This window comes from Mycetomoellerius zeteki, unplaced genomic scaffold (assembly GCF_001594055.1).
Source record: "Mycetomoellerius zeteki isolate Tzet28-1 unplaced genomic scaffold, Tzet1.0 scaffold41, whole genome shotgun sequence".
Taxonomy (NCBI): domain Eukaryota; kingdom Metazoa; phylum Arthropoda; class Insecta; order Hymenoptera; family Formicidae; genus Mycetomoellerius; species Mycetomoellerius zeteki.
The window spans coordinates 1,091,384-1,104,796 of NW_017257403.1; the positions used below are offsets into that span (position 1 = coordinate 1,091,384).

Below are 13,413 nucleotides of genomic sequence, written 5' to 3' on the forward strand. Positions count from 1 at the left end.
GCGATTTTTTTAAATATGTTAAAATTAAAAACTTTAAAAAGCCACTGCATTTCTATATTCTACACTGAGAAAAAAATCTTAATTTCAAAGAAATATTTCTTTGAAATTAAGATATTTTTTTCTCAGTGTACAATGTTTAAAGTATGTTCAGTAATTTTTGTGATTTTAAAAAACAAAAGTTGTAAATACGGCAATCAATTAAAATATTGGGGTCATTTTGTCCCCTGTGTGACCAACATGAAATTCTCAGGAAGTGTGATCACGAAGGGTTAAATGTATATTAACCCCACATTTTTACTTACTTCATAGGCACTCCGGGTCTTTTTTCTCCAACCCAATTTTTTTTTATTGTATGTTCTAGGTTTTCAGAAAATTTAGAAAAATACCGGATTACTTTTCAACATCTCTTACATTGCCAAATAGTTGTTTAACTCAAATCTTCAAAAATCTTTATTTAATAAGAGTTGGAATTTGTGCCGAGAAATTTGAGAGTGAAATTCGTTTGAATAAAAAAAGACAGTGTGTCTACGAAGGGTTAAAATATTCCAAGTTAAAAGGCTATGAAGTGCAGCGCGGTAATTGCGCATAAATTTTCAACTAGTTGCGTATTATATGTATAAGTATACCTTATATATTTAGATTATTATTACAAACTTCCGAACATTTCGACCGAATTTGGAGCTATTCTCAGCGAAATCACAACATATAAAGTTCTACCCTATGTTTCTGTGCACAAGTCGAATCCACTACTCAACTGCACGCACTTTGAATTTTTCATTGTATGTAGACATTCCATGATTGTAGACAAATGATGATTAAAAAAAGAATGTACTGGACTATGAATTTATGCTATATTAGAGCTTATTATAGATAGAACTATATATTATAGATAGAACTAACAATAAGTGATTAGAGATTATAAATTGATAAAACTAAGTGATTAGAGATTATAAATAGATACAACTATAACAATAAGTGAATTGCTTACCCAAACAGTCAAGAGCGTGAAATCGTAAGTTTTTTTTTTTAAATTAAATTTATATTATTAAAAAGAGTGCTGTCGATGATCATGTTTGTTCTCAACAATTTTTCGATGCATGTGAGAACGCATTTCATTATGAGCGCAAAATATATCTCACGTTAGTGCGCGAATTAATGCGCGAAATCCGGCTTTTGCTGAAAGCGAAATAACTATAATCTTCCACATCCACTTTATCCTCTTACCTTCGGCGAAAAAAATTGTGCTAAAACATGTTTTCTCTATATTCTCAAATTGATGTCTTTACCTCTTATGAAAATGCGTACGAGAAAAAAATCGTAATTGGACCGTTTGGGAGAACTAGTTAGTAGAATGATTAAATAATCGCGTTTATTCGCGCGATTATTACGCGACCTAAAATCGGTGACATACCGCTGATAAGGGGATCGGCGAAGATTATTCGGAGCTTAGCAACATTGCGGTTATGCAAATAAAGCGTTAACCGGCCGTGCGGCTACATCTCGCAAGCCGCCTTGATCGAATCCTATGCCGTTCCGTTTACGGCATTGACCGCCAACGATGCGGCTGATAGTCGCGCATAACATCGTGCGGTTATAGTCACGTGGAGATGAATGCGGCGTTCGCTCCTGCAGGAGCGAAGCTCGGAGCAGTTGCGACGTAATCGATCCGTTCTCTCTCCTTCTCTCATTCTCTTCCCACCCCCTTCTCTCTCTCTCCTTCTCTTTTCCATTCATGATTTACGCAGTTGGAAAATTTGTGATAACCAATATGAATTTGGACCGATGAGAATAAATCTAATTAAATGAATGAAATCTTATATTTGGCCAAAACGGATTTTAGTGCTTAAATATTTCTATGTGAATTTATTTACATACCTGATTTTGCAAACTGCGCGCCAAATTTTTTTCTCTTGAAACGCAATCTTGAGCAGAACCAGAATAGTAATATCACTTATTAAATTGACAAGCAATTTAATAATTTTTTTTGCTAATAAGCATCTTTATAAGAATATAAATCTGATGTTAATGAGAATCTTAAATCTGCGAATAATTTATTGTGGAATATATTATCTCAGTCGGGATTCGAAACCGAATTTTCAGGCATACTCAATGTTTCTAGCCAATGAGTATTTTATTATATTGTTCAGACAAAGAACTTTGAAATAAAGATAATATACAGATAATATATAGATATTTTTTAATATATACTTGTATTTAAAATTGTATTCTTAACTTCTTAAGTTGATTGTAACAAGAATTTTATTAACTTACAATATAAACTGAAAAACGGATTGGCCAAAATTATCATAAAATTATGTATTGGTTGGAAACTTTTGGCAGCCATGTATGTATATTATATATTCTATTGCGTTTTCGTTGTATTTTGCGACTTTTCCTCGTAAAAGCAGAGCACGAGGAAGTGTGGACTAATTCTAAGACGCTTCGAAGAACAAACTTTCTATCTAGCTTGACTTATTTATCTTCACCTTGTTTTCACTAGTAAAGAGGATAAACGTGACAGGCTTATTTGCTAACATTCTTAACGGAGTTATTCCGAAAAGTGAAAAAATTCCAAAAAAGCGTGATTTAAGAGGAAGGACATTTTTAGACTGCAGCAAAATTTTGGAACGAAATCAAATCCCACGCAGTGTTGCAACATTCATCGACTAAAGTCGTTGCATTTAACTGGCGGTCTTTTATTATCCCTCTGGGTGGAATTTAATAACAAAACAATTCTAACGGCAGAGATTTGCTCGTGAAAATTGCCCGTCCGCAACGAGTTAAAGCGTTTTCGCACTGATAAGTAAGGTAAACGTTGTTTCGATCGGGTGTATCGCGCAGGGTCTTGTTGGACGTTTCCACGCCCGAGTCTAAACGTGTCAACGGCGACGGTGGTGGAAGGCACGTGTATCCGACGCGTACAGATAATTACGTGTCAACACAAGTACACGGAAGCATACCGTATTTAGTACTCTGACCTGCCCGTACCACAAGCTTTCGCTTCACCGACATCTTGGTACACGGCAAATAATTTATGCTCAGATCCGATTGTACGCGCGTTTATACTTGTTTTCTTCTCTTACCGCGTTTATATCTTTTAAAACAGCACGGTCGCATTTATATTTCTGTGACAGCTTAATTATATGTTAATGCAACAACTTATTCATGGAATCGTGTGGAATAGTAAGAAGGAATAATTTAAAGCTGTAGGAATCATTTATGAGACCTAAGAGCAGTAGCGAGTCCATCTGACGCCCGTAGCCAATCTTGCTTTTGGCTTGTATAACGTTACCTGATCCATTACTATTATCTGGTAATGTTCTCGTTTCCGTTTTGCGCTATATATTGGCAACTATCCAGCTAGCCAGGCTTTCGGCTACGATCCTGTGATATCCGGGGGTAGAGTGTCCAGCTCGAAGCAAATTTCAGAATTTGCGTCGACTCAACAGTACGACGAAGATACGGACGTCGAAGTAGAAAATCGCGATCATATAAAGAAAAAAAGAAGTAGGAAGAAAATTGGAGTCAAGAACGAGGCAAGTAAATTGGTTGAGCAAAGGTCTGAGTAAATTGTCTAGCCAGCGGCGAAGTGTCTAACATCTCGCGATACGTTTCCACCGAGTCCACCCGCGTCTGTCTGTTTCTTGTCAATGGCTCAGGGGCGCAGGTGCGCCGCTTAAGACTGTTGGAGTCCCCGCGGCAATAGCGGAGGTAAACTCTATCCAGTACTCAGCCGTCGTATATATCCGTTTTGCCGTAGAGTGAGCAAGATGAGACGTGCGAGACAGAGAGATAGAGAGAGAAATAGCAGGAAACAGAGAAGATGAGAGAGAGAGAGAAAGAGAGAGGGAGAGGGAGGGCTAGGCTACATGGCAAAGCATAGCGCAGCATAGGCAGCTATCGTGAGATACGCGGATCAATATTCCGTCCGGTCCATCCTCTGACCCCATATATATCTTCCCTCTTTTCCTCTTACTTGCGTATCCCATCCACCGTCGTCGTCGCTGCTGCCTCGTCTTTCTTTGCTTCTCTCGTTATATACCACCCTCATGCGCGTCCCTTCTCGCCACGTCGCTTTCTTCGCTTTTTACCACTCCACCTCAAATCCATGGCCCTCCAGGCGCTGCTACATTACGGCCGGCTAAAGCGACGTCTCGGTATCTGCCCTTATTTCCTTTTGCTCTTCTTTCCATGTATCTGTCCAGAAACGCGTAGGCTTCGGTCGCGATTAATTTGTTTGCGGCTTCGGAGCCTGCCTCAGCGATGTGATCTGGCACTTATTCTAATGATATAAAAACATGTTATTCATTCATCGACGATTTACTAGGCAAAAAGCCGAAAGGATTACGTCGTTCGTTTGATATAGAGACTAATTGTATCGCGCGTTTTTCCTAAAGGAAATTTATTTTGTTTGAGTAACAGTTCTAACACTTTTCGGTAATTGTCCATGCAAATTAAGTGTTCTGAGGTAACGACCGGAGAGATTGCTATAAATTATGATCACCAGAGGGTACAAATGTTAAGAGTTATTTATAAATCATTGATGTCCCGTGATCCGTCCAACTGCGTAATCTCGATCGTTTTAAAAGTACTTCAGAGCCATGACTTCGTTTTTGTACACGCTATTAATGTTATGTCGCCTCGGCGACCTATATATTCTCTTCTGTCTTAGTTTATTGCGTCTCTTTGTCCTCTCATTTCGTTTCTCCAAAAGAAGGAACGCTGCGGTGCCATTGTCTCCTTTCTTTGGCTTATTGACCATCGAGTCTACTCGGAATCTCGACCGCCAAACGGTATTAAGGTGTTTCTTCGCTTCGACAAAGTGCTCCTCTTGTCTTTCTATTAATTTTATCTTTATTATCTTTACAATTTTCCATCTAGGTATAGTTATATATTCCTATAATAAAAATATACTGGGTGTAACTTGTAATTCAACAGTTAAAATTATTGTTTGTACTTTTACTTTCGACTTACCTAAATCAGAATTTTTTATCGATTGTATTTTATCGATTGTAGGAAGGTTTTATATATGTATATTTACATATATGTATATATATTTGTGTGGGTATATATATGTATGAATATATGCATTTCTCTCACACCCGCGGTAATTTTTTTCCTCTGCTTCGCTGTCTTCGTGTCGGTTCGAATGGCCGCTTATCCATTCACGTCCATCGAGTCACCGTCAGCCCGCTACTTTCCTTTCGACGTATGCCTGGAAATGGCAGCTGTCGCATCCGCTGTCAATTATCGTGTCGCGGATTCTAAAAGGTTGGCTTTACAACCACATCGATTCCGGTTCGACATTGATCACTGCGCATCTATAGGCTCCTTTTCTCGTTTCGTCTTTCTCCATGGTCGGATTTGTAATAATAGGAATGAGATTACACCAAGTTTATTAACAAGGAAAAAAATTGACAAGATTGGCAGTGCTCGGATGCTTTATTAATGATTTGCCCGTCTTTACGCAAATGCATCAGTATTTTGATATTAACCTTCAAACTCGATAATACTTCCATTCCAAATTTTTCAGTACAGTGAGAGAAGCTAGCTATATCATCACAATATTGTAAATTTTTAATGTAATTTTTTTGAAAAAAAATACTGGTGAGAGATCAATCAAGTTAAAATCCGAATTGATGTTAGAAGGAATTAGATTCAGACTCTCGCACTCATGATGTATAGTATGGATGTCTTCGATCATTAATATTCAGTGCCCGAATGCAAGTTTATCGAATTATCCCAAGTAGGTCGCGGAATTGGTTTTGGCGTTCTTGGTTATTTAACAAGCCACTATCGATTATAATAGAAAGATTTTGCTTAAACAAGTTGTGAAAAAAAAAAAGAAAAAAGGTCGTTTTTTAATTCAATGATACCAAATTCGGTGATATGATTAAATGTGCCAAATTACAGTTGAACGCAATGAAGCAATCATTAGCGATATCTGGATATCGTTCGACGTGTCGCGTTGAAGTCGCGCCAAAAATATAATCGAGTGACATATGTACGTATCCGTACGGCGTAAACATGGAATGATTCTTCGCCGTGTTTACATTAGGCGCTATTCTGGAGAAAAATCAAATTACCAATCACGTGGACGACGAAACCGACAGTGTACGGAAAATTTAGCGCGAACAGTCCTCATTGTCGTCGGAAACGTCGTCCGTTACCGTGATTGGTAGATTTCAATCTACGAAGATTGCTTGCTGTAATTGGCAGATTCCTCGTTTGCGTCCAACTCGAATCCAACAGGAATCTAATAATTACAGCTCGCGCGCGAATTAGACCTTAATGCGGAGATTCCTCCGCTCGATCTTTATGAAATCTATACTACAATCCAAATACTCGCTTCTATGATTCAGCTAATTCTGTCCTTAACCTTCCGTCGACAATGTTGGATTTTAAAAACATAATTGACTTTCTGGTTGTGAATTCTGATAGATAAATTATCTAAAAAATAAGTAAAATACAATCCAACTTCTATGATAGTGAAAATTCGTTGTTAAAGCTCTCACAAATATGTAAGAATTCTTTCAGATTTTTATACAGTTCGGAATAATATAAAAATCTGCACTGAAGTTCAAAGCAGAGTTTTGTCGTATGTATATTTCAAGATTGTGTTTACATGAAATTTTTACGTATTGTTTACGTTAAAGGATGGTATAATTTTTACTGTTTCGCAACCGTTCATTTTATTTCTACATTTTTTTCTGTATTTTTCTTCATGGAAATCGAAAATTATCATAATAATAACGCTAGATTGGTTTGAAATAAAGAATAAAATCCTCATTCACATCATTACGAAATTGCTATCAATTGTGCTTCAATTCAAAATTAATTTGAAGTTGTTGATGTAACTCTGAATTAATTTTTAAATGATTGATAGCGTATCTGATAGCGATTTCGTAACGATGTAAATAAGAATTTTATTCTTTATTTCAATGTACCAATTATTCTTTGAATGTAGCGTTATATAATAATAGTGCAACGACAAATAACGCTTCGATGATCCATAGATCATTTAGATGACACGTAAGACATAGTTTACATATAATAGTTTATATTGTGGATTTTTTATATTTTACGCGTGAATGCACTGCTCTGATTCGAAGACTTCAGGTCGCGGACGATTAAAAATTTCAAATTGCCGCCACGGAGGAACGAACACTAGAGGATACAAAAACGTATCCAGTATACTTTTCATAGATATCTTTACAGTTATTACAAAACTATAAAAAAATCGTGTATTTTAAAAGTAAGACAAAGAATCGCGAATGGTCCCACTTATATTTTTATTTTATAGAAATCCTCTTTTTAGGAGAGAGAGAGAGAGGGAGAGAGAGTATCTTTTTCCCAAAGCGGATTTCTATTAATGATTCAGATGCACAAAAACGATTGCAGTCATTTGCAATGTAATGCAAAACGATAATAAACATCTAATGCCTAATCATACGTTGTTCACGATCACGTAATGAGATTCTAAAAGGATTACGTGTACCAATCGTCGTGTCATCGGTTGACGGGTTACGCTCAACACTCGTTCCATTGAACGAACTTCTATACTCCACTTTACATGCGGAAATTCCACGCAAACTGTTTGTATGCGTTTCGATCTAGCGAAAGAAAACAAAGCATCCTAGTAATCCCTCTGCAATTTTGCATCCAATTAAAAACTCAAACGCGCGAATGTGCCTCAATTTCTGTTCGCGTGAATATTTTTTCTGAAAACCATGTTTCTTTATCGAAATACTTGGCGATTTGGATAGTTGAGCATCACATGCAAAACAGTCATTAATTGGAGGTGCTCTCTCCAAGCGTAGTAATATTCTCTGTTAATTTACAAAATTACAGAAAGCTTTCATATTTTCATTTCACTCCAAATGCTTGCGCAAATGATCGACGCTATCATTTCACCATTTTGCGTTGATGGCAAATTGCTTGTTAGAGGCTTATTGTTGTACAACAGTTGAGTTTGTAATTACGACAATAACATCGAATGTAATTACTTCGCTGTAAGTAATATCGTTCAGATATATTCGTAATATTCGCGATGTTAAATAAATACAGCCGTTTCGTCGTTTCCTAGAGTTTGCGTGTGACATAGTTTCCCCTGTTCCTCTTTCACTCTGTCAAACACATGGCGAGGCAATCACATTTGATTCTCGAATCCTGGAAATTAATACATCGACAAAAACTTTTAATCAACATTAAAAGTGCATTCACTGTAACGGTCTATTAAAACGAAGTAAGCGAGTGAATATTTCTTTTATTTCTGAGAAAACGACGATAAATAACCGATCTTTTATTATTTTTATATTGGAGATCTTATTATTTTACAGTGAAACAAGGAAAGAATTATTACCGTTTTCTAGAATATGAGGAACGAGAAGCTAAATAATATAATGAATAATTTCTTTTATATGATGACATTGACCATGATATTGTCATACGAAGCATACGGGATAAGATGTTGTCCAGTGCTGATTATATAATCAACTTTAGCGCATATTCAGCACTTAAAAATTTGAAATTTATTAATATTTAAACTTTTTCTATAAAAATAAGTACTAAAATTGTATACATATGAAACAGTTATGTGAATATCTATATTTATATAATATAATTTTTAATAGTTTATTTTTTGCATTTTTGTATATAGTTTATTTATTGCATTTGTTATTTATTATTGTTATAATATTTCACTAAAAAATGATATCCGAAATTTCATTTTTTAAATAAATGTTTTAAGTAATTATATATATAAGATTATTTGCAGTTTTATTGCGATTTATTGATTAGTTATTTTGTAAATAAATAAAGTTTAGTGAAAAGTAAACTTTATTTATTTACCCAATAACTAATCAGTGAATCGCAATAAAACTTTGCACAAATTTTGATTATTTGTAAAAAATATTTGTAAAAGAATTGAAATTGTTGTCATCGTATTTTGAATTAAAGTATTATAAGAATAAAAAATAATAAATAAACTATAAATATTTTTTACGTAAATATTATATTTTTACTTATAATCAATCCTCAGGTATTGTTTCATTGTTATGAATAGTTGCTTAAATAGTAACTGTGACGAATACACCAACTTTTAGGAGATAAAGACTTCAACTGCACGGTCAGATATAGTTGCGATCGCATGTGCGATGAAGCAATGCACTGGAGTCGATTAGATTTGGCACTTTAATATCCAGTATCAAGACTGTACTGTGCAGCGTTGTTATACGATATTAAAGCAGTTCGTGGCGACATTATTTAGGAGGGAGAACTCGAGTAATTTAGGGCACGTAATTAATATCCTTGCGGTCATACGTCTATATGTCTCGCCCATGTTGATCGCTATCCTCTCGCAGATACGCGACGTAAAAGCATTGTCCGTTGTACATACGTATATACGGTATAAGTCTTGATTGAACGTTTCCCCCAGTTTTCGCGACGACCGAGTTACCAGGTATCGACTTTCGGAACTATCGGTTACCCGAGCTTTTCCCTAGATTGAATATTCAAATTAGTTGTGTTCAAACCGCGGGGAATTAATTTCGAGCGTAATGCCGTCGGTACCGTGAGAGATCAAAGGTCTTGAAAAAGTGGTTACCCGCTCTTCTACGGGAGAGTTTCTTGCTTTGTCCTCCGATCTCGGAATGCATTTATACCTCTTCCTTAGAATTTCGTATCCGCTTACATCCCGCTGGATTATTCGCATAACCGCGCGTAGTCGATAAACTCTGCGGTGAAACGTTAAGACGAGTTAAGGAACGCTTTGCATCCTATCTGAATAGACAAGTATCGAAATGCAATTACTCGTTTCTCTTTATTCTTCGAGAATCTTATAAAAAGACTCTTTGAATCTAAATTTAACGACAAACTTACGTATAAATAATGAAAAATATTTTTCAATATGATGAATATATATTGAGAGAATATCATTATTTTTAACGTTTTACAGTGGATTTTAAAACTAGAAGTATTACACATTGACCAGGTGAATCAGTTATTCGAATGTAAGTGGTTCATCAACATTGGGAAAATAGATGGAAGCAGAGTTGCTGCCGAGATGGATTACTTGTTTTCTATCGCACCATCGGTTTTCGCTGGATGCGCACATGAGAACTGTATGACGAGTGTGTTTATAGGGAGAAAGAAGTGAACTTCTCATTCGTGAACAAATACTAGGAATGGATTAGGAAATGATCAAAGGCTAGAAATGTTACACTGTTACAGTAAATAGACATTTAAATAAAAAAAATTCGAATTTTTTTGAACATCAGACTCGTCTATTCAATGCTTGACGATTCTTAGATTTTTTTATTAATTTTCGGTTATATTTGCGAATGTCTGATTGTAAAACATTATAAAATAATGACACTAATCTCAATTTTTTTTATATATAAGTATTGAAGATGATTTATGTAAAATTGCATTGCGATACACAGATTAGTTGTTATGAGAATAAACAAAATTTATTTATTTGTTTATTTACAGAACAACTATAAATTTCTGCATCGCAATGAAACTTTACATAAATCGTTCTGAATATTTCAAACATTTTGATAAAAAATTAATATTTTGATATTTTTTATTTTTTCAATTTTAGTATTATGACAAAAAATAATTAAAAAAATAATAGATAAAGTAAATAGACTATAAAAATATTGTTTAATAAAACTATATTAACACATAATAAAAATGTGTGATACATACTTAATCATGTTAAATAATCTTTTTCTATGTGTTTTTCTTATGCATTTCCATCTTATATTAATATTATTGCGATACTGCTTGTGAAACGTAAAGATGCCAGTTGTTTTATTTTATTTTATTTTAAATGCATGAAATAGATATCTCAACAAACTTAAACAAAATAAGCAACTCGTCCAATCATAGCTCAGGATTTTTCTCGATTTAACTTTACTTTTTCAATCTCAATTTTTTTTATTGATCCGTTCACTGGTTCAATTTTTCCGTACCTCCGATCTAATAAGGCAATAAAACTGGACGAAATAAAAACGAAAAAATTTATGTTAAGGAATCAGTTAGGGAATCGATCAATCGCGATCGAGCATTTTCGAAAGTAAGTTAAACTAGATGGCAATAGTGAATTCATATTTTCTTTATTTTTAATTAGTAGAAGTTCTTTATAGTCGATATACATTTTTGCCCTTTGGCAGTACTGCTGTAGCTATTTCAAATATCATTGTGTGTATTTAAGTTCTATAAAACGAAAGTTTTAAAAATTTTAACGTTCAGATTTTTATCTACGATTTAAGGTGAGGCAATCACGTATTATTTACTTTCTCTATGATTAAAAAATTATAACGTAATAAATAAAAAGCACACGTTTTATCAGGATTACTTTGATTAAATTAGGATCTTTGAAAAGTTCCTCCATTTACGCGATTTCTTGTTTGCAATGAGTGACTATTATCGTTCGGTGATTGACCATTTATTGGAATCTAAAAACGAGACGGAAATTAGGTCCGAAATAGACAAAAGTGAACAAGATAATGATTCGCAAGCATCCACTCCGTCGTGCGTCTCGAAGATGGATTATACACTGCCGAAATATCGGAATAACGTAAGTCCCGCGATCGACAAGATCATGCGAATGATGAACATGCCGAGTTTGATAACGTCTGAGGACTTGTCCAGCGACTCGCTAACATCGAAGAATCGCATTCCCTCGCCTAATTTTTATTGCGGCGATAACAGCAACGTCATAATTCCTATCAAGGCTAAGAAATGTTTGGATATATGCTTCTCGAGTCCAAAGCCGTTTGTCAGCACTTGTAAAAAATACAGCACAGCGGAGGATCGCATGTTGTTCCAGGACGCACAAAAACCGCAATTGCAAGAAATGATCGAACAGCTTTCGAATAGCGAGTTAGAAGATTCTTCAAGTTACGAGGTAAAATAGATGCCGTGATATATTATGATTGAAAAAGAAAGATGACGAGATAATAAATATGTATAGGAGAAAATATATGTATCCGAGGTGACTTTCTTACTAATGGCATCCAACAGGAATCGAAGAATAAGAAACAATGTGCTTCAACCATCACGAACCAATTCTAGAGATAGCGGTTTTAGTGAACTTATGTAGTTCGTGGAAATGACTCGAGAAAATTGAAAATGATCGCAACTGGCAATAGCGGACTGCGTTGTCTCTTATTTTATACTTTTATGAATACAATTACAACTCTTTGCTTAATAATTAATACTTATCCTGCTTACACAACGTATATAATCCATATATTTATATATATCTATTTCGAATTTTTATTGCGTTCTTATAACTTTGTTTATGTCAGCGTTTGTTGTTTATCAACGTCGCGCAGCGCGGCGCCTTATAGATTTCTTCGTATTATTCTTTTGTGTTAATATAATTTTAAATGAAACGTTTTTAAGTTATACATTTAAATAATACTTTTTCAATGTAATAATTTAAATAATAATTTGATCTCTTCATATTTGACCATAAAAAAATTTTATTTGCAGTGCATTAATGGCCTCTCTCTTGACAAATTTCTGGATCCAATGTTAAGCACAATTGGAAAGTATAGACAATAGAAATGAAGAATAAGAGATTTTTTAATCTGTTAGAAACCGTATATATACCAGAAATGAATACATGAAATCGCTTAATTCCTATTTTCTCTTATTGTCCGTACAATTTTGTCTCAGATTTTACTAATCACTGATCATTTGCTACAACAATGACATAACTCAAAAATGGTAATTTTTTAGTCGCTTGTAAAAAAAGAAAGAAAAAAAATACTTTAATATATACTTAATATATACTCTTATTTCTTTACAATAAATTATCAATTATTACATAAAAATTGCATTGTAAAATTAATATTATAAAATTTTAATAATTCAGAACATTAAAATTAATTTTCTTGAAAACTTTCTTTTTTGAATTATGTCATTATTGTAGAAAATAAACGATATATGAAATTTATTCGACCGATTTTCGCATTTAACAAGACAACTGACAAGATAGACAATCGCGTTTTATATTGTGGCGCGTTTCGGGAGCTTCAGGATATGTCGCCACCTCCTGGTACAAGCGAGCGCTTGTATCGATTGTATCGATTATGTTGTCCAATTAGATGGATTTCTGCGATTTCAATGTCGCAACGAGAATCACCAACGAGCTCAGCTTTCAGCCCAAGGATCCCCATTCTACTCGCGAAAATCGATTTTTGTCGATACGATTTCTATGTATGCTTGACAAGAACTTTCGCGACCGCTCAGTTTTCAATATGTCCGACAAAGAGCAGGATATTCATACACCTGACGGTGTACATGATAGTATATACTTTTCTCCTGGGAGCGTGTTTTTTGCTGCCAATTCATCGCCGAACGCATCCCTGACACCGACAAGTGATCTCGGCAATATCA

At 34.7% G+C, this 13,413-nt stretch overlaps 2 protein-coding genes across 6 annotated transcripts in view; both read left to right on the forward strand.

The window, feature by feature from the left end:
* Positions 1–13,413, forward strand: part of LOC108726308 (serine/threonine-protein phosphatase 2B catalytic subunit 2) — a 169,057-nt gene that overhangs the window by 43,972 nt on the left and 111,672 nt on the right. The gene's annotated exons all lie outside the window — the stretch shown is intronic.
* LOC108726317 (uncharacterized) lies at positions 11,420–12,146 on the forward strand. Its single transcript, XM_018453811.1, has 2 exons — positions 11,420–11,914; positions 11,981–12,146. The coding sequence occupies exons 1-2, from the start codon at positions 11,420–11,422 to the stop codon at positions 12,107–12,109; spliced, it is 624 nt and encodes a 207-aa protein (XP_018309313.1). The 3' UTR covers positions 12,110–12,146.